At 36.3% G+C, this 22,827-nt stretch overlaps 1 protein-coding gene across 1 annotated transcript in view; it reads right to left on the bottom strand.

Annotated features, from left to right (window-relative positions):
• Positions 1–237: 237 nt before the first annotated feature.
• RPGR (retinitis pigmentosa GTPase regulator) overlaps positions 238–22,827 on the bottom strand; it is a 37,104-nt gene continuing 14,514 nt past the window's right edge. The window contains exons 6-16 of the mRNA XM_053971521.1: positions 22,151–22,300; positions 16,653–16,811; positions 10,082–10,237; positions 9,444–9,568; positions 8,117–8,296; positions 7,061–7,226; positions 5,674–5,780; positions 3,898–3,963; positions 3,229–3,276; positions 1,142–2,881; positions 238–1,078 (exon numbers count right to left, since the gene is read on the bottom strand). Of these exons, the coding sequence (XP_053827496.1) occupies positions 431–1,078; positions 1,142–2,881; positions 3,229–3,276; positions 3,898–3,963; positions 5,674–5,780; positions 7,061–7,226; positions 8,117–8,296; positions 9,444–9,568; positions 10,082–10,237; positions 16,653–16,811; positions 22,151–22,300 (3,545 nt within the window). The 3' untranslated portion in view covers positions 238–430. The remainder of the gene's footprint in view (positions 1,079–1,141; positions 2,882–3,228; positions 3,277–3,897; positions 3,964–5,673; positions 5,781–7,060; positions 7,227–8,116; positions 8,297–9,443; positions 9,569–10,081; positions 10,238–16,652; positions 16,812–22,150; positions 22,301–22,827) is intronic.

The following is a 22,827-nucleotide window of genomic DNA, read 5'->3' as shown; positions in this document are numbered from 1 at the left end:
AAAATAGTTACCTTTGCTAATTTACTGCAACTCCTTTCATGTAAGGCACATTATCAAGTAAACTGCTCTGCAACTAAAATTGGTGTGTTGCTGATTCAAAGGCAAAGATTACACTGTTACAATGTAAAATTGATTTGTCAGCATGACATTACACTTTGATTAAGAGGCAAACACAGTTTACCTCCTCAGCAATTAATTTTTTATATATCATACATGATAAACATGATTGTGGAAATGATTGTATCAATAAAGTATGATTTCTCTCATAAAAGTATCCTACATCTAAACATTTTCTTCAGTCTTTTTCAAAAAATTGGCACTTAAATTATATGCATAATATTATGCTTTGATTCCATGAGAAGTTTCTTTCAAGTAATAAAAATCAATCTGTTTCCTGAGTAGGTTTAAAATGCATCTGCAGTAGTCTATGCTACTTTAATGTTAAATAATGAGGTAGCACATTGTTCCAAAATTGTTCTGGATTATGTAAACCATTTGGTACATGATGTTTGGATTTCATGTTTTGTTTAGACCTGTTTGGTAAAGCAGTACTTTCTGTCTTTTCTGGCTTCCTGGGTTTGCTTTTCTTTTCTGGAAGTTTATTACTATAATTTTTCCTTTTAGCTTTTGCTTTTTCCTCTTCTTCTTCCTCCTCATCCTCATCTCCTTCTCCCTCATCCTCTTCTTCCTTGTCTACTAAATCCCCTTTCTCCTCATCTCCTTCTTCTCCCTCTTCCTCTTCACCTTCTCCCCCCTCTCCCTCTTCCCCTTCTTCTTCTTCCTCCTCGCTCTCTTCTCCCTTTTCTTCTTCCCCCTCTTCTTCTTCCTCCTCACCCTCTTCCTCTTTTTCTTCTTCCCCCTCTTCTTCCTCTTCTTCTTTCTCTTCACCCTCTTCCTCCTCTTCTTCCTCTTTTTCCTCTTCCTCCTCCCCTTCTCCTTCATCTTCTTCTCCTTCATCTTCTTCTCCTTCTTCTTGTTCTCCCTCTTCCCCCTCCTCTACTGCTTCTTCTTCCTCTCCTGTTTCCTCATCTCTCCCTTCTTCCACTCCTTCTTCTTCCTCCTCATCTTCCTCTTCTTCCTCCACTGTCTCTTTTCCCTCATCTTCTCTGACACTCTCTTCTTCCTCCCCTACTCCCTCAACTTCTTCCACTCCTTCTCCCTCTTCTTTATCTTCCCCTTTCTCTTCATTTTCCCCCTCCTCTTCTTCCTTTTCATCTTCTTCCTCCTCATCCCCTTCTGCTTCTGCCTCTGTTCCTTCCTCTTTCTCATCTTCTCTTTCCTCTTCCACTTCATCCTCCCCATCTTCTCCTTTTTCCACTCCATCTTCACCCACTTCCTTAGTTTTTGTATTTGCATCTTCCTCATCCTGCTCTTCTTCAGATACCTCTTCTTCCCTCCCTGCCAATGATTCTCCCAACTCCTCCTCTTCACCCTCTTTGTCTTTTTCATTCTCCCCGTCTTTTTCCTCTTCATCTTCCTTTTCATCTTCTCCTTCCTCTTCTGCCTCTACCTCTTTTTCTTCCTCTTCCTCTGTATCTTCCTCTCCTTCCTCACTCTCATCTTTCCCCTCACTTTTAACCTGCTCTTTTTCTTTTTCAGTACCTTCCTCTTTCTGATACTTCTCCTCCATATCCTCCTTTTCTCCCTCACTCACCATTTCTACTTCCTCCATCAACCTGCCTTGCTCATCTCTTTGCTCTTTGCCTTCTTGCTGGCTGACCTCTTCAGTCTCCTCTGCACCCTCATTCCCACTGTCTCTTTCAGCCTGTGATTCTTCTTTTTCACTTTCTTCCTCATTATCTTTTCCCTCTTCATCTTTTTCTACTGAAACTTCATCTCTGTCTTTTTTAACCTCACTCTCTTCTTCCTCCCCGTCACTGTCAACTGTTTCATCTAGTTTTTCTTTTTCACTTTCACCCTTTTCACTGCTTTCATTCTCCTGCTCTTGATCAGATTCCTCCTCATTCTTAATTTCTAATGGCCTGTCTTCATCAGGTTTAGCATCAGAGCTTGTTTCTTCCTCATTCAGGCTTTTTAAATCAGTCTGTTCTACACGTTCTTTCTCATTGTTTGTAGCACGTATCTCCTCAATCTCACTGTCTTTTTCTAAGTCTAGATGTGTCACTGTCCTCCTTGCCCCCTGGACAACTCTGTGTTCATAGCAGACCTCTTCCTTAAGTATGCATTTTTGGAGATCATTAGTAATTTCCTCAGTTGAAGATGATGATGAAGTTACAGATACTTGTTTCAAAAACTGATGCTTTTTTTTAAGCTCCTTCAGTTCTGCACTACTTTCTTCTCCTGTGACATTTATTCTTTCACACTTGTCAGATTTTTCAACACCATCCTTTATTTCGTTTTGACTCTCTGTAGTTTTTTGACTCCCTTGCTTTTTAACAGGACTGTATTCTTGTACACTTAATGAATCAGTCTGGGGCTGATCCCTGGGAGCAGAAGGAAGTACCTCTATTTTAAGGGATTGCTTAGATTTAACAGCTTTTGGCTTTTTATTGGAAGAATTTATTTTTTCAGTGGGAAGATTATATGTTGCATCCTCTCTGAAAAATTCAGGATTTTCCACACACTCTTTTTCCCTTTTCACTAATATGCTTTTGTCCTCAGTAATTTCTTCAGCACCACTTTTCAAAGTACTATTACTTTCTGCATGTTCAGATTTACCTTTCTTAATACTTTTTCTGGCCACAGGCTTCCCTACAAAGGCACTACTCTTTTCTAAATCTTGTCCAGTTGACTCTGAAAGTGAAGACTGCTTTTGTAAAGAGCCAGACGCTAACTTTGAGCCCTTCTTTGTGAAATCAGAATCCTTGTTTTTCAGCCCACCCTTACCATCTCTTTTCAGTTTCACATTTTTATTGTTCTTCTATTCCACATGAGAAGCAGAAAATTAAAAAGAAAGAAAAAAAGCATTAAAGACAAATGGCAGCGAAAGAAAAAGGTTACAAAAGCATCTGAACAAGAAAAGAAACAATTTGTGAGAGGGGATTAAAAGACAGCATAAAAGGTAGAATATTTCACATGAAATGAATTTAGAAGTGCACATATTAGAAGAATGTAACATCCTGGTAATGATCAGTGTAATGCTACACCTTTCTCACTATCCAAGGAAATGCAGTAAGAATTGTGCAGCCAGTGCCACATCCCACAAACCAGAACAGGGGCAATGCATGAGGCTGTGCAAGAAGAAGGAAATTAATACAGTCCTCTTACACCTTCCTCCTTTGGAAATCTTCTGATATACTCATTGTTATGCACTTTCTAAGAAGTTTGAAAATCTGTTGTCTTTCTGTCTTTCTAATTTTACACTTATTTAATAAATTATAAACTTAAAAATCTAAAATAAAATTTTAATGGAATATAACGAAGTGCTGAAAAGCTGGGATCACTTTAGGAGTGAAATAGAAAGTACTACAAAGTACTTTAATTTCATAATTAAGACCAGTATTATTGCTCCTTAAAATATACTTCAAGGTGAATATCTGTAAATAAAATCTTTATTTACACTGTGTCCCAAAATATTTTCTTAGCAACAAACCAGTAGAAATGTATGTTATCACATGAAGTTACAAGATGTATATAATAGTCTCTTGCTTCTTTAGTTGGTGAAATATTAGACACTCATCTCAAACTGCACTGGATATGTGGAGTTCTAGATGCCTGCCCAAATTCTCTCTGCCTTCATGCAGCTTCTTAGAATTTTAGGCCATGGATATTCAGAATATTAGCAAGAGGAGGTCTATAAAATTTGCCTGACTTTTTAAAAACTCAAAGCAAAATAATGGACAATACAAGAATTGCAATAATGGACTAGGACAATACAAGAACTGCAGATTTTTAAACATCAGTATCAACATACAAATATGTAATTAGTTACAGTACCTTCTGTTTTTGGAGTGGTGATAATTTTAAGGACCAGTCACCAGGATTAAATTTCATTGCATGTGTCTGCAAAAAATAAGATCTCTATTAAAAAATAAATATATTTAATACAGAAAGCAGCATCAAAGCCCAGTTTTACTAAACTGAGCTAGTTTATGAACATTTTAATATTATTGCACAGTCAGGGTGAGACAAACCTGTATGATCATTCAGCTCAACTATTTCACTTCCACTCCATCATTTTCTGCTTCTAAAGAGAGGGGTGAACAAATGTCAACACCTAAACTGTCTGTAGAGGCTGAACACTACCCTGACCCTTCTTAGAGTCCATGGGCACGTTTGAGATCCACCTTCCACTCACTATGAGGTTACAAATAGAACCTTACTCCATTATCATCACAACCTTCAACTCAACATCCAGTTTGACACCACAGCCTTGAAAGAACATCTTCAAAGAAACATTGCACAGCAGAATTGTTCCTTGGAATCTAATGCCTTTATCTCTTCCACATGAAGCAAGAAACCAAAAGTCAACATAGAATACTACTAGGTGGGAATATATAATGAAATTTTTCTCATCCCTTGCCATATATTCCAAATGACAATATAATTATATTGTCTGCTGTTGAATATTATCTGCTCATGGTTTAACCACTACATTGTTTTTCAACACAGTGAGCATGAACAGTTCTGGTTTCAGACTTCCAATAATTTGTATCATCAATATAACATTAAAGTCTTTCCTCATTTTGTCACAGGTGTCAAAAAGATGTATGTTGCCACAGTCTAGAAAAATTGAAAAAAACTATGCTATAGCAGATTGTTTTCATTCGGATCTAAGAACAACAACCATTTATATTGTATTTTGACAAGTTTTTCTGATAGGCTTTTTTTCAAATTTATGTTTAAATTTTTTTTTAATGTTTTAAAATTGATTCAGGATAGGTATAAAACTGAAAAAGATAAGGAAGTCTAACACATAAAGTGTGAAATATGTAAATAATGCTTCAGTAAATTAATGGAGGCCATGCTGTGCATTGGATCTGATCACATTTTTTTCTTGAAAATCAAAATGAAGTTTTATAATAAATAAATGGCATGCACAGACTGTTAAATTACTAAGTACTTTTAAATGCAAACAGATAATAATTCCTGTAGATGTTCAATCCCTCCAGCATAACTGTGGCTGCATTAAGGCCAGGACATGTCCTTTCTGCTGAGAGAACAATATGTTTTGGAAAGTTGTACAAGTGATAAGGTGAACATGTTTTTTAAATAAAAGAAATATGTAGGAACAAGCTGGGGGATTCACCAAATAATCAAAATGTCTGGATTTTTGCCTTCCCTTTAATATGTTCCACCTGTATTAAAAAAAACTCTTCTCAAAACAGGAAAAGATGCTCTTCTGCTTCATTTCCTGCAATTCTCTGTTGGAAATTACCAAAAAAAGCAAGGTCAGACATAGTGATCACCATGTGGCCTCCAGCACCCTTTTCCTTTTCTTTCTGATTTCCAGAGGTAAAGTGTGGGGAGGCACAGCACTATTTGGACTGCTTCATATCACAATACTACTTTGAAAATTAAAACATATTTTAGCATTGGGTAATGATGATGCAAAATGCATGCTCATTTAACAGTGTGCCAGTATTTCTCGGATTCACATGTGATGTTCTGGTAGTCAGGAATTCTGCATTAGAACCTGAAACACAATTCAGCTTCTTTGTCTCCCCCTGCAAAATATTACTGAATTACAGATCCATTATTGGAATATATTACCATATTTAGGATGTCAGTTGTGTCTCCAAGGTTTCTGTCAATATTTTCATTATCTGAATCTTGTTCTGAAGAGACTTCACTAGGTTTATCTTTTTGATGATTATTTTCTACAAGGTAAAATAGGGGCAAATGAACAAATGTCATAGGAACAAGCACTGTATAGCAAACAGTACACCCCACACTTATAAAATAGAGATTATTCCTATTTTACTAACATAGAACTGAAGTCCTCAGATTCTTCATTCCCCCAGCCCAAGACACAGCAAAACCACTTCCATCTCCTTTCATCACTAACAACAGAGGTAGCTCAGCAATCTGGTCTCAGTACAGTGTAGATCTCAGACCATTTCTGCAGGCTTTCAAAGCCTAAACATTACATGGGACAAAGACTCTATATTTATACAAATAATGGTGTAACAATTAGATCAAAGTAGCTGCAGTGGTGTTATCTCCATTGGACTTTATCTGTGTAATGGATGGAGAGACAGTGAGTTTCATGCAGCATTATAAAAATGTCCCTACATCATTAAGCTCATCAGGTCTATGACCATTTTGTACAACACAAAACCTGAAGTTTTAGGTCTAAGAAGACTCTAAAGGAAATTCAAATTTCACTGTATTGCTTTCCTGGAACCAGCAATGCTAATGGAGATGCTGGCAGGTTTAAAAATAATCATATTCATTCTATGAATGAATTACTTTCAAATTTGATTTGGCTGTCCAGTAAATCTGAGCTAACAATTACACAAAAGCTCTGCATTCTGCACTCTTCAGCACTGTTCTTTCTAGGAAATCACACAGGCCCAGGATTCCAGACAAGTCCAGAACTGCTCTAGAGAATCTGTGCCAAAGTCCAGTGCTGTGTTATGGTTATCCAGACTTTTCCATCAGCTATAATATTATAAATCCTTATTATCTTAGATAAGAAAGAGTGAAGGGTACTTCTGCATTTCCAAGTGAAGAAGAAAGGTGCTGTAAGAATTAGTAGACCTCTTATGTTTTCTTATCCAAGTTCCTTGTAGGCTTACCTATGTCCTTAAGACTGTTCCTAACTTTTTTTCTGTAATTCCTTTTTTTGATGTGAAAACAAAGTAAGTAGTTAATGTTCTTACAGTATTTTTGTGAACCTTATTTCTAAAGGCTTAAGGAATCACAGGTACAATTTATAAATTGTTTTTCTTTCACTCGAGTCTCCTCTTAATCTTTAAACTTGTTTTGTAAACATGAACAGTGTGAGGCAATTTTTGTCTGCATTTCCCAGCTTTCATGCCTGTTTGCTGCCAGACCATCCTAAGACTGAGCCTGAACCTCTGCACATTTATTTATGAATGATGAGAGTCAAACCATTCTTATCAGAAAACAACAGCAAGATGTGGGGACACTTCACCTTTATCATGATCTCCATCCCTCCCAGATTCAGCTTTAGGATGACTTGTTGCAGAAAACCAGAATGGGCTGGTGTTGCTTGTCACAGGCAATGAAGATTTTAAGAAGCCTTCCCCCATTGCAGGCAGAGTTTGTGCCATTCGAGCAAATTGCTCTGGTGACCTTTCCTTTAGAAGATTGAAAAATAATAAATTGAGAAAAAGGGTAGAAGAACAAAATGTAAGCAATCTCATATACTTATCAGTGGTATTTGCTGTTAGCTTGGGATACAGTATTGCAACTTAATAAGCAGAAACAAATATCTTTAAAAATTTTACTTATTTATAGTCCTAGAAAGTGGACAGGTACATAGTGGGATTTTTAAGATCATCTCTATGCAATGATTTCAAGCAATCCTAAAATATAAACAAAGGAGAAAAAGAACTTTGTTCTTTTTATCTAAAATAAAAAACGAATCTCTCAAATAACATCAAGGCATTTAATCCACAACATTAATACCTTTTTATAGAATAAATTCAGGTTTTGGTAGAGCTAGTTCTCAGACAGGTAAGTGAAATGATCCAATTCATTGTGCTGTTTAAGGAAATCACGTGGAATGTGTAGTGGAGACAACAGAGCAGAAAGCAATATTTTAAGTAGCTACATCTAATATTCTCCTTTGATATTTTATAAACTATGAAATTGTTTAATATATTCAAGGATTCAGAGGGAACAGCAAGAGAGTCAGGTTCTTGCTATTTTTTACAAAATATTTCTAAGGTGGTTTAAAAAATGCAAAGGGGCAGGTTCTACATTTTATAACAAAAAGATTACAAACCAAATTTTAATCTCTTTCACCAAAATAATTAAGCAACATCTGACTAATACCTACTTTTTTTTTCTCCTGCATCAATTTTTGGGACCAGAGTAAATGTCTGTTTTTCATATTATACATTAAAATTAAACCCTTAGTTTAAGAAGATATATTTAACTGCTTGGCATATGCTGTGATTTTCGCTTTAAAAGTGATTTTGATTCCGGAAAGAAGCACGACAACTCTAAATATCTCTGAGCTTACCCTCTCTCGACGTCGCATTCGTGCTGCTGATAACTGTAAAGTGTTTGCCAGCACAAAGTCCCCTCTTGTTTGAGAGGTAGCAGCAGTCAAACGAGGCTCATATAAATCTTCCAAGGGTATTTCAGATCCTTTAGGTCTTGGAGCAGCAAAAACCAACATGTGACAACCCCCACAAGCAACCTACAGCTCAAAAAAAAGTCTGATTACTTCGTTTATGTAAGTATCAAGGATGCACTTTTCTTACAATCATCTCTAGGGATTTGGATGATAAGAAAGAAATGTAGTAGAAGTAAGACACAGCAAGTGGCTTAAAATTTAGTTCCCAATTACACCAGCAAGATAAAAGTACTTAATTACATTTATTAATGACTAGTGATCTATGTTCACTTCTTCTTACTTAAATACAATGTATTTGTACTGAACAGAACAAAAGACAGGACTATCACATTTTTTATATAAAAGATAGCAAACATATTTCCACTGATTTTCAAGAGACTTTAGCTATTTATTTTGATACAAGTCACTTGAGAGGAATACTGATAGTTTCAAACCTAATTGTTTTATCACAAAATCAGCAAAATGTAAAATAAATTCAACACCCTCCCGTAGACACAATATTTTTACATAAAAAATCAGAGGTTTCACTTTTTAAAAGGCTTAAAACACTCACTGCTTCCAATAAAACTTCTTTCACCTCTAATTCCAGTAAACAAACAGAAGTGATCAATAGACTTTAGTTGCAAATTTTGTTCAATCCTGAGTCATGTTAATATTTTTGATGCTGACAATTCTCTGACATTTCTTCCACACCTCAAGAAGCAGATGAAAAAACTTCCCTTACACAATTCTCAAAAGAAAAGACTATTCTTGCTTTCTTGTCTGGTTTGGATTGAAAAAACCTACCACCTCACATTTTCTTGAGGCTTAAAAATATCCTACTGTACAAAAATTGTCAAAATTGAAAAGATTAGTCTCTGGTGTTTACAGAAAAGATATACATTTCCCCATACTTCCAACCATCCAAGAGTAATAAATAATTCAGTTTATAAGCTACCACAGCTCTGAAGACCAAAACACCACAGCACAAGAGTACTGAATAAAACCCTAAAGAGCATTCTGTATGTGTAGCCCAAGTCAAAGACACTCTAAACTAAATGAACACTGTGCTAAGCATATATAATATCCTCTTTCCTTCAGTTGGTGTTGTCCACTAATTAAATGTTATAGAAAGAAATAGTTCTATAATGATATTTCAGCTCTCATTAATAATGTGTTTCATAAAAAGATAAATATTGTGATGTCTGAGAGGAATGAACAAAAGTTTTACCAAAAGGACTGTGAACTTCAAGAAATTGTAACACAGAGTGGGATCAAACAGATTTGTAAAACTCTCTTCTCCAAATCCTAACTTGCCATGTCGTCCATCTCCAAAAGTAAACATGAGGCCATTCTCTGCATATGGGAATAAAAAGGATGTTAAAACAAAGACTCAACACACAGCCAGGACAGAACCATTAAAAAGCAATAGGCTATGAAAGTAAGAAATATTTCCCTTCCAAAAACAAAATCTGAACAATTATTTTTAGATCTTCAACAGATGAATATTATTTGAAAATACACACATTTTCAGACAAAGTACTGCCTGAGATGTTGGTCTAGACAATTTGTAAAAAAAAACAACACAACAAAATAAAATATTTAAACTATACAGAAAAACAATGGCTTCTAAATAAGAATATTTGTTAGCAAGGCATAATTAGGTGGTTATAATTCCACAGGAGATACAGAGTTACGCACGGCATGGCTGTGAGTCAGAAATTCCTGTTGAATTCACCTTTCTCACTGGCTCGTTTCACTCTTAGAACCAGTAATGGATATGTCTGCTACTGTTCATTGTATAAGGAAAGCTTTTACAGCATAAGAGAGAGTTGCTAGAAGTGGTTCCAGAATTTTGCACTCCCATACCTGCTATCACAGCAGTGTGATTTTCCCCGCATGCAATGTTACAAATTTTATGCCTCTTCAAGCGTTTCACAGGCTTCGGTACTGAACTTTCAAAGACAAAAGTTCCATGTCCCAACTGCCCATATTGTCCAAGTCCAAAAGTATAAACATCTGTTTCTGAAATTATACAGGCAAAGTTAACAGCAAATATGCTAATATGTATATTTATTTATTTATATGATAACCTATGTTCTATTTGCCAAATGGAAGGCTACTGACATGAACATCATGAAACACTACTTAATCAATTAAAAATGTGCCAAATAATCCATTACATTTATCAATTATTAATATACAGCAAAATAAGAAAAACAGGGATTGAAGCACTGAAGTATATGCAGAGAATTTTAAATGGTTCGATGTGTGATATATTTTCTAATATAAATGCAAAATAATCCACTGATCATATGTACACAGAGCAAAGTTTAAAAAATGTACGGGAATTTACATACTGCAATCAATTCAAGACTACAATGTCTATACATTTATATGCATTTTCACAATAGCCTCATCTTAATTACTCATTAGCTTCATGAACACTAAATGACCCTAAATTTAATAGACAAGACCTCATAATTTGTATGTAAGAAGAGCTAGGAACAGTAACTGAATAGGTTTCAGTATTCTGTTCAGCTGCCAAATCAGCCCTGCAATAAATACAGAGAACACTGTAACTGTGTTATCTTGTGACAGAATAATCATCTTTCCACATTTATATTTTGTCTGTTTAATGGACTGTGTGTGCCAGGAAAAAGAATGAGAGCTTCTCCGAAGCAATAAAGATTCTTGGTGTATCCATCCTTGGCACTCCATCACAACAGGGGAAGACTGTGAAGCTTGGAAATCTTGATGAGGTCATGCTTGAACGGAGAAGTTTTTTGGGAAAAAAGGAGAAATTTTTCTAGAATTTAGTTTCCTGCCCCTTTTTCTTTTGCATGTAGGCAACAAAGGAAAAGTGAGAGAAATTCTACTTAAAGTACTTGAAAAATTATTATGAAAAAGAGAGAAAGATTATTAATTGAGAAAAAATATTTCATGTTAAGTTAAAAGAACTTTCCAATTTCAAAGGAACTGTGATGAAATAGTAACACAACATATGGAAATGTTCTTTCTAGGAAAGTCTTTTCCTTTCTGTTCCTTATAAATTGTTCCATAATAAGATGTCATGAATTCACGCCATAAAAAAAAAAAGCACAATGGTCTCACATTTTTATAAATTGTAGATGAAAAGTATTAAGCAAACCTGGGTTTTTTACTAAATGTAATGGTAAAGCTCCCTCTGCTGGAAATTTTAGTGCAAGAAAGTAAAACCTTCTTGGGAGCCTCATAAAGTAAAAGTAGTAAGAATTTTCCTGTAATATTTAGACTTCCTGCATAAGAATCAAGAAACTACACCTGAGAGACAGGAGCTTTCTCTAAGCAAACAAGAGTCTCATCTTTATTTTAGTAAACAGCTTTCTCAGGATGGCTGATTTAAAAAATTCTGTTTAGAAGTACTGCATTTCTTTTAACAATTCTTTGGAAACTGGCAGATATTTTAACTACATGGTTTTATCTGATTAACATAATTACTTTGCATGAACTACAAGGTTTTTTTTTTTCTTTAATCCTAGCATGAAACATGCAAAGTCTTCTGCATTTGTGTTGAGATGTTCTCAAATACTAACATTAAAAGTGCAGGGAATTTTTTCTTTCCTGTGTTTCCACTGAAAATGAGGAAAAAGGCCAATCCCAAGCCAGGTCAGAGTGCCTTGATATGATGAATAATTTCTTCTGCTGCCCTTATAGACCAGTGGCACCTAAATGTTGCTCCTCCTAAATTTGCTTCTTAGTGAATTATCAGGGTAGAGGAAGAAAAAAACCTTTCACCTTTCTTAAATGATTCACCACTGTGGTGCAGAAGTGAGGTCACACCTCACTAATAACCCCCTTTAGGAGAAATGAGGTATTTCCTCCCATCTGTCTTTATAAATGTGTGGAAAGAGAAGTGTATGGAAAAGCACCCTCACACACTTGATAAAATGACAGGGGTGAATTTCATCATTCTGAACACAGCAGCAGTCCATGAGAGGGCCCTTGAAGGATAAAGAGAAATGGTTTCAGAGTTTGCACAGAAGACAATGGCTTTGCTGTTCCAAGTGACCTCCAGCACTCGAGTGCTGGAAAAGCTGCTTCTTTACATCCTATTTCCCTCTTTAGAAGAACAGGGATATTTCCCTGTAGCTGTGTTATCTTCCATCTTTGCAGGCATCCTTTGTAATCTCTGTGACCATTTTCACTATCAATAAAACAGTTCTAGGCAAAAAGCTATATAGTTTTCATACTATTTTTTTAAAATATTCCATTTGTGTGAGCTCAGAGAATGTTTTTCAGAACCATGCATTCCCTGCTAGGTATCTAAGGCCACAGATGAAGTTAAAAAGTCCTCAGGACTAAAAAGGAAGCAGACAGGTAAGATTATATCATAGCCACATAGAATGGTTTGGGCTGGAAGAGACCTTAAAGATCATCTGGTTCCAACCTCTTGCAATGGGCAGGGATAATTTCAACTAGACCAACTTGCTCCCATCCAGCCTGGCTTTGAACACAGCCAGGAATGGGACACCCACAACTTCTCTAGGCCAGGGCCTCAACACTCTTCACAGTAAAGAATTTCTTCCTAATATCCAATCTAAACCTACTCTCTGTCAGTTTGAAGCCATTCCCCCTTGTCCTGTCACTTCAGGCTCTTGTAAATGGTCCCTCTGCATTATTTCTTGTAGGCTCTGTTCAAGCACTGGAAGACTGCCATTAGATCAGCCCAGAACCTTCTCTTTTCCAGGCAGAACAATCCCAATTCTCTCAGCCTTTCCTCATAGGGGAGGTTCTGCATCCCTCTAATCATCCTGGTGGCCTGTCCACATAAATTCATTTCCTTGAACATTATCATTATTACTATAACTACTATGCCAATGAACTATTCACTCTCACAAGAGCTTTATTTTTAAACAGCTTATGCTGAAAAATGTTACTGTAAAAAATCAACTGTCAACACAATGTTCAGTATTCAGAATTAGTAACTGGATTTGTGGATTTCAGTATAAATAGTATACAGACTTAAGAACAGTTTAAAAAATCTAATAATCCTATACGATCTGAATTGTGAGTTCTGACAGGAAAAGGTAGAGTTTTTACACTCTTTTTGTCCTCTTTCAAGAGGGTGACTTGGCTTTCTTTTCTTTGTATAAGACCTTGAGACAGAAGATGAAAAATCCAACATTTCACACACTACTGCACTAATGTTCTTATGTCAAACATTCTATTCTCAAAGGTCTGTTTCACTTTTTCCTTTGAAGAGCCATCTTTGCTTTCCTTCCTTTCAGAGAATGAAAAGAAGTAATATACCCTTCTATGGAAAAAATTATTCCCAGAGGATCTGAAAAAAACTGCAAGATATTAAGGTCACTCCAAATAATCCGTTTCTTCTTTTCCAATTTCTAGATTCAGATTCATTATTTTTCTACCTTTTAAAACACCTTATTGAAAAAAGCACACAAATTGGTATTGCTGTTCTCCCATATTTAATTTGAAAGTGATGACACCAGCAGCTTTCATTTGCAGCAGGAAGTACCTGCAAGCATTGGGGGTAGTCAGTGCAATTTTTTAAGTCTCTGAGAGAATGAATCTGGGAGGAGGACAGGATCTTCTCAGACTGGCTGACTGACTGCCATGAAATGAAAAGCTTTGTGCTCTCAAGATTTTGCACTACAGAATTATTAAATGCAATTCTGTTTATTGTCTAAAAAAATTGCAAATATTAAAGGCAGAGGTAAAAATAGAGCTTGTAAAGATGATCGTTTCCAATACCACACTCAACACTTCTAAAACCAATCTTTTAAAAATTGGGCTTTTTCCTAAATTATTGCTCTCAACAATTTAATTCTTGTTCTCTGGGAAAAAGAATTGAGTTTCTCATTTTAGAATTTCAGAGGAAAAAAAACCAAATAATTATTTTAATATATACTTTCTACATTTTACTCTGTTTGTAGAGATTCCAAGTAGTACCTTGATTTAATAACCCAGATAAGAGTGGTTCTCACCAGACAAAATTGCCAATAGAAGAGATAACAGTCATAAAAAAGAAATCATATGAAGTGCTTTGGAATAGACTAATTACACATGAGAGTCAGGAAGAAACTTGCCTTATACTCTGTAAGATAACTGAATTATGCTGTCTTCTAATTTGATCAACTCTAAGTAGAAATGATGTCAAGAAATGAGCCAAGATGAGCAACAGTTTTTCCATGACATTTTCTCTTGTATTTTTGCTATGCTAAATGAGATAGATGAAGCAGGGGAATATTCAATAGTCACATACTCAATTCTTGTTTCCTGAGACTGAAATGTCACATCCTTAAAAACTGGAAAGGCCCTGAAAGGATTAAAACCACACCAGTATGTATTGTGTTCCTAAAGGCAAGCAGCATCCATTTTCATGGAGGATGACACTTGAAATTCAGAATTTCTTCAAAATTGTATTACTTTCTTAATTCATGAAAATGAGCTTAAAAGAGGTGTAAATATTTCTGTCCCTCTTTAAAGATATCTCATCAGAATTCTCAGTTTCTGGCCACACCACTTCACCTCAAGATGTAATTTAAGACCGATTTCAAATGACGTTCCTGGTGCAAAGCCATTAATGAACGTATGTCACAGTCACTTAAAATTTTTAGTATCCATATCTACCTCTTTTCACAACTTTTTCTCAAATTCTCCTTTGAGTCAGAAAATTTTCTCCATGTTAACACTTCTGACTAAGTATCTTTCCTTTGAGACAGTATTGCCACTATTCTCTACTGTTTCACTCAAAGTGTCTTACTCAGAAGTTCACATTTGTCACCTATTTAATAATAGCTGAATCACATTAAAAAACATCTATCTGATTTTTCATTCTTATCACAACTATTAATCTTTAGGAAATGTATTTTGTTGGGGAATACAGTTTTCCTCTTTTTGTGACTCAGCTAGGTCCTCTGGCACTCAACACTTTGATCATCGATTGCCAGATCAGCTAGCACTGAATTTCTTACTTACCTTCTACTAAAAATTTATTTCCATAAGCAAGTAAATCTTACGTACATGCATAATTATTACAGTATTTTCTTCACTGCATTTTTTCTGTGGCATTTATATTTCCCTCTTTGTTCTAGCTCTTACACAGATTTCACTATAATGATGATGGCATCCAGGTCTGTATCTTTCTTCTAAATCTCTATAACAGCCATTGGTTATAATGATTTTTTATCACATGAAACACCATTAAGTCAAAATATCTATTAGTTGAATTCAGATTTATGGTTTAAAAGATAATCAATTATGATAATCAAATTCTTTCTACAAGACTTCATTTTATAATGCATAAAATAATGCTATGATTTATGCATTTGTTGGTCCCAAATTTATGGCAGTTTTTTCACTAATAATGATAATTTGATTTCACATAAAGAAATTTATTTTGTGACATAGAATATTGCCAGGGTAAGACTGTATCTTGGAGGAAGAAGGGAGACAAAGGCATTGAAATGTAGACAAATGTTTACATTACTTCCTGGATTAGCTACTGCCATTTCCTCTTTATAATTTTCCCAAAGGAATTTTAACCTATCCAGAATCTTGCAGCTTGACTCACTACACATGATCTTTCCCAGGATTCTGCTCAAAGGCACAAGGAAATTCTGTATCACAATAAGAGATATTTAATCCATTCAGGAATGCAGTAGATTGTGAAGCTACTTGAAAAGTAACTTCCTACATACCTTCCTAAATATTCAAGAGCATTTAAATTTACTACAGAATGGAAGCTTCCCTCTAGAATTTCCCTCTCACTGCAATAACAATTTCAAGCTCCTTAGAGGAAAGAGACATCAATCATCTGTGTTGCACCAGGTGGTGCTGGCTTATTACAATTCCAGGAAGAAAGGCACTCAGCTTATGCAAAGTTCTCTTCAAATGTTATTTATTGGAGCTAAGAATATAAAGAAAAAGAAGACAGGACCAATAACCTTCTGGCCCTTCAGAGGCTGGGAGTCCCAAGCTGTGTGGAACTGAAGAGGACCCCAGCATACTGTGTAGATCCTATGCATGGAAGGTTACCTCAGTTTGAGCTCTTACAGGATCTTCTTACATCCAAAACCACTCTATACATCATTTATACTGATAAATTCAGCATTTTATATGGAATAAAAAGGACATTCACATGGGAACTTGCTGCTGAAGTTTCAGATAAAGCAAGAACAGGCAAGTGGTGTCAACCAGGAGCTGCCTGGAAGCCCCTCCATTAAAATCACCTGGCCAAGTTCATCCTGCAGCCAAGGGACATGGGCAGTGCATCACAGGCCTGCCTTAGCTGGGTGGTACATGGATTTCTACCTCTTTGGTGGACAATGACCTTCCAGTTAGGATCAGCATCCAGCATTTCAGTGGGATGTAAATTCTTTAGAGTTACTAGAGTTTAAATTACAGGGCTGTAAGAAAAGCCAGTTAAATTGCATACCTGTCAGTACCACGGTGTGTTCTCCACCACAAGCAACCTTATGAACCTTTTCCATAATTCCCAGTACAGGCTGTGGGACTCTATTGTTCTTGAGCTGTTCAGGGAATAATCCCAGTTTCCCATTCACAGGCTCTCCAAAAGTATAGAGCTCACCATCTCCTGTGAAAATACAGAATAGAGAATGGTTTCTAGCACACACTCAGGAGCAAGGATGGGTTGTCAAGACTGCTGCAGACAAATTATAAAGACAGAAAAGTGTATGAACATTACAGAATAGCTGAGCATATTTGTATAATGCCCAAATAGCTGTGAAAAGTACAGAATTCACAGAATCACTGGGTTGGAAGAGACCTTAAAGATCATCGAGTCCAACCCATGTCCTAACACCTCAAGTAAACCCTGGCACCCAGTGCCACATCCAGTCTTTTTTAAAACATGTCCAGGGATGGTGACTCCACCACCTCCCCAGGCAGACAATTCCAGTACTTTATTATTCTTTCTGCAAAAAACTTTTTCCTAATATCCAACCTGTATCTCCCTTGGCACACTTGAGAATGTGGCCTCTGGTTCTGTCAGTTGCTGCCTGGAGAAAGAGACCAACCCCACCTGACCACAGACACCTTTCAGGGAGCTGTAGAGAGTGATAAGGTCACCCCAGAGTCGCCTTTTCTCCAGGCTGAACACCCCCAGCTCCTTCAGCTGTTCCTCACAGGGCTTGTGTTCCAAGCCCCCCATCCTCACTCTGCTTTGATAAGACAAAGGTGCTAGATTTGAGTCCCCTGCAAATTCCAAATCACAATATTTAGCCTGCAAGGGAAATGTAGCCACAGGAAAAACAAAACCATATACCTCAGCTTCTGAGAGGTGGTAATTCTCTCTGTAATCAGTATTTAAGTCAACTGAAGAATTGCTTGTAAGAATCTGAACTGAAACAGAAAATAATTCTGTGTGGAATTTTGATGAAAAAATCAACCTGCTTAAGCAGGGCCATCCCAGAGCACACAGCACAGGACTGTGTCCAGACAATTTCTGGAATATCTCCAGTGAGGGAGGCTCCACACGCTCTCTGGGCAATCTGTTCAGTGCTTGGTCACTGCACAGGAAAGAAATTCTTCCTCGTGTTCAGGTGGAACTTCCTGGCCATCAGTTCCTGCCCGTTCCTCCTGTCCCATTGCTGGGCACCACGGAGCAGAGCCTGGTCCATCCCCTGAGCCCTCCCTGACAGACAGGGATGAGATCCCTCCTCAGCCTCACCTTCTCAAGGCTCTCTTACATTCTTCTACACCTCTTTAAGAATTTTTGCAGTCATTTCCATCTGTCTGTGCTTCTTAAGAACCAGCAAATCATCTCAGCTGCAAAAAAGTGTATTTCATTTCATTTTGGACCTATGGACTGTGTTTAGTCTTCTCTGTTTAGTTTGATTTCCTGTTTTAATTCTGATTTTGTTCTTATATCTATGTGCAGAAATACTCTGAACAGGCTGATACTTTGCTGTTATTTGCATCAGCATCAATTTTCTGTTCTAAAACAGTAGCCCAATTAAAAAGATAAAAATCAACTGCAATGTGCGGTTTTCTGCAACCAAAACATTCTGCTGACAAAAAGAGATTTTAAGCATTCTAAGTGGAAAGGAAAAAAAAAGGGCAACAAAAAGAATCCTATACTTTTTGGAAGGTAAGTACTTTTTCAGTACTCTTAGATCAGCCATATATTTCTAAAAACAAGTTTGAAAAACCGCAAAATCATTTGGGAGATAACTACTTATGCAGTTCTCTTTGAAGAGACCAGCAGTTCTTTTTAAACATTATTGCACTGAAAAAATTAATCCAATCACTAACTAATTAAGAGGATTAGAGATTCAAATGGCCAAGTCTCCCAAACTCATCAAGTTTATTACATTTTTTCCACTTAATAATCCAGCTAACAAAGATAAAACCATTTACCAAAGCAATTTTTGAATACATTACACATCCCTTTTAGGCAAATAGTGGTCTAAAAACTATGAAAAATAGCAATCAAGCATGAACAGAACCCAGTCAAACCCAGATAAATTTTGAGTGCAGTATGTGTGCAGTACATCTGCATGCTGAGGACATGATGTACTGTGTGGAGTACACCTGAATTTTAAGGACACTCTGTTCACAACAAAACCTGGTTATTTAATTTGTTCCTCTCATATGAGTCACACTCTCACATGTTGAACTTTCCCTAATGTGATTTTCTGTATCACTAAACTTAAAATCACAGGAGCATATAAAGAAAATGGACAAGTGAATGGAAAATGTTCCTCAAAGGAAAATGTGCATTTGAGTGCATAGATAAGAGACCTGGCTGGTGGCAAATGAGGGACAAAAATAAGTGGACAAAAGAATTGGATAACTCTAAGATTTCTTGAATAAATGAAGAAGAAAAAGAAAAGAAATATCTATTAAGACCAAATTGGTTAAAAGTGTCTCAAACACTGAAATCCAGAGCATGGAAGTGTTTGTGGGATGAATGATTCTTAAACCAGTCCTTAAAAATAATGACAAAATATATTAAAAAAAATAATCCAAGGAACCTGCAAAACTCTTTATGAAAAGACATCCTCTCAATAAGAATTTATCTTGACCTTGATTACAGTTACAATTCAGGCAGAGGAAACACTAGAAGGGGTCTAGTACATTCAATTCCTTTCTGTCTCCAGAAATCTAATTCTGCTGTAGAAGCCAGAGCAGTAGTGAGATACATCAGCTTTTCCTGCTCTCCATCTCCTGCAGTGGACAAATGCTTTGTACATGCTTGCCAATCTTAATGCTTCCTGAAAAATTGTCCCCTCCTGAGTGTGAGATCAAAAGAAAGTAAAGATCTGTATAAGTGCTCAAAATTGTTGGTACAATCTCCCAGCAGTTTACTTCTCTGTTGATTTGCTTGAGACATAACCCTAATACTGGGACACAATGTCCAAAGCCTGTGAAAAGGGAGGAAAGAAAACACACTGAAAAAATCCTGAAGAGAGCTGGAAGCTACAGACTAAGAACTTCTTTTCAGTGGAACTCTTTGACAAATGCAAAGGAGGGGAAAAGGGAGCAAACACTAGTTCCTAATTTGCATATGGAACTGAGTTAGCCATTGCCTGTGCATGTGCCTAGTCTAAATTTCAGAAGTGGTTTTTTTTTACTTGAAAATATTCAGGATTTATTATGTTCTTCTATTCTACAACCGCTTTGGCATTAGTGGAGTCCACATGTACATGGCAGAATACAGGCAACACATGTTCAGCAGTTAAATTGTCTGCAAAGAAGGCCTTCTAGAAAGCAGAAGGAAGAAGGGTGACATCATCTTTTTGGAACTATAAGAGACATTGCTTCTGTCTTTATAGCAGTTTAACACCCTAAAGTTAAAAGTCTACTAAAAAAAACCTAAAACCCAGCAATTTCAAAAAAATAAGAACTTCATTTTAAAAGGAAAAAAAAAAAAAAAGCTGGAATGCATACTTCACCACTATTTTATTCAATACTCTCTTATTAATGAACATCCTGCCCTGGAGAGGGCACTGTGTGTCCACACTATATTTTCTAATGTCCTCATGAGCCCCTTTCAGTTTTAACCCAGATATACCTGTGTTCCCCACAGGTTTTTCAGCCAGCACACACCTTATGTCAAATGTAAACATATTAAGAAAGGGAGCCATATGGTGCCATGCTCATCAGTTCAGTCTGACAGCATTTACCAAGTCTTAAATCCTGCAAGTATGTTACACTATTAGTGTATTGTTTGATGTCTAAAAATCAAAATGTGATAATTCTATAGTATTCTAATAACTGGTAAGTAACACATCCTAAGACTGTGGTAGACTCAGGAAAAATGCATAAAGTTAATTTTTAAACACTGTGTAGATACACCCTGACAGTAGTGCAACAGAAAATCAATTCTGCAAAAGTACTTGGATGCCAAATACTAAATTTTTATGGTAGCTGAAGTATCAGTCAAATAAAACTGTTGGCAAGGGTCCAAAAGAAAGTAATAAAAGAATTTATCTTTTCACCACAAAGAAGGCCATGTGTGTGTCAGTAGCTTCAGTGACACAGACTGAATTCATGCAGGACTTGCAGATATTAAGGCTGAAAATTAAGATTTTCCACCTCATACTCAGGCCTGTTTAAGTAGTAATAGGTTCACCAACTCCTCATTTTCACAGGTAATAACCAGTTCATTCTTCCTATCAATATTTTAAGAAGCTCCATTTTTCTTAGGTACAAGCCTAAGCCTTTTTTTCTTATCCCCTTCCATCATAAGTTTCTACTTCCTTAGGACACTTGGCACACACTGTTCTCTCTTTACTCTCAGATATTTGTCCTCAACCCTTCTACTAATAAGAACTTTTGTGGCATTCTGCTGCACTCCTGGACCTTCAGCCCTTGGCTCAAAGGCAGACATACACACATTACTACTACATCCTTGAAGCAAGTATTTCTCCCCCCACCCGCACCCCCCCAATTTATTCTGAGTCCAGGAAACTGTATTTTTCCTAACAGGTACTGAGGTCCTGACCAGTCCCAGACACTTAATTCACTTTACTGTAATACAGTAAAAATACTACTTTGTAATAAAAAGTTGCAGACTACCAGCCTAACACCTAATTAATATTTGTCCACTGTAGCAAGCTCTCATTCTGTTAACAGCATGCTCTCAGAGAGCAATAAAGATGTTGTATGTGGAACAGTAACATTCATCAAGTAATTTGGGAAAGGTATCTGATGGAATAGCTTTACAATCAAAACTATTGATCCTTTAAAATCTTTAATTACTCTAAGGGGACCAAACTGTGAAGTTTAATAATGTAAATCTATATGGCTGAGAGGAATTCATAGCTGCTTATACATAATGCCATCAATACTGGCTGATAATTCATCCATACTGGCATTATTACAAGATGAGTAATAATCACTTTGGAAACCAGTGGACAGTTGGGAAGAGAGAGGTGGAAAGCAATAGGGAGGTGGTTTGGTTTGGAGATCAGACAACAGCTCACTGCACCATTGCTTCTCCTCATATCACGTACTGCCAGTTTAACTTACTTCAAAACTTAAATTTTAAGACCGAACAACAAATCTAGACAACAATCTTTTACTTCTAACAAGATTAATTTTTTCTCATAACATAGCATCTCAGTTCAATATTGGTATTTCTAGAGAAGATAAAGTTTATTATTTGATCATCAAAACAAAAACTCAAAAAAAAAATTGGATTTTTGAAACCATAGTTTTAATCCACAATATATGCAATAACCTTTACGAAAACAAACAGTGATATTTCGTTTTTTCTAATATACTTTCTCACAACAATGTGCAAATGCAGAAAATTAACTGCAAGTTTTTTCTCTCTGTGTGATACAGAACTACATAGGAGGCTTTCTGTCACATGAAAATTTTTAAAAACTATAGGGTATCAAGTTTCAAACAACTATTTGAAAACCGCTGTCTTGTCTCCACTAACCTCTATTCCCATTCTCTTACCTGTAATCAAGGCAGAATGATAATATCCACAGGATACAAAGGAAACAGGTTTTCCAATATCCACTTTGCAGGGGACACTGGCAGAGGCTTCACTGGCCAGGCCAATCTGACCTTCTGAATTATCACCCCACACAAAGAGCTGCCCATCCTCTAAAATGAAGACACAGATAGTTAATAGATTTAAAAAAAAAACTAATAAAAAGTTAATCTATTTATTGAAGAGTACTTCAGAAACTCTGTATATGATACTACTGAATGTCATGATCTCAGGGATATAAATTATAATTTAGCTCAAGGCAAAAAGGAGTTGGAAATAAGAGGGTTTTTCTTAGGCTTTTTCAAAAGTGACCCAGAACACTTACACATCAACCAACGTTAGGCCATAAATACCAACTGAAAAAATACTGTGTAAAAAACATTCCTTCAGAAAGAGGAAGACTGAGTAAGACAATTCACTTGCCAGAGGTCAGTATGTAAATATTACAGTGAATTTAAGACATCTTCTCATTCCTAGGTATAAGTCATCCCTTTCTCATTCTTCCAAACTTATTCTCTGTTCTGACTTTGGTAGGCATCCCACTTATTCATGCCTTATCTTTCAGCTCTCCTCACAGGTGGTTATATTGACCAGCTTCATTTTGTTCTCCTTAAACTACAACAGTAGATGCTCCAGGTTT

The sequence above is a fragment of the Vidua macroura genome, chromosome 2 (assembly GCF_024509145.1).
Source record: "Vidua macroura isolate BioBank_ID:100142 chromosome 2, ASM2450914v1, whole genome shotgun sequence".
Lineage (NCBI taxonomy): Eukaryota > Metazoa > Chordata > Aves > Passeriformes > Viduidae > Vidua > Vidua macroura.
This window is presented reverse-complemented; position numbering and strand designations above follow the sequence as displayed.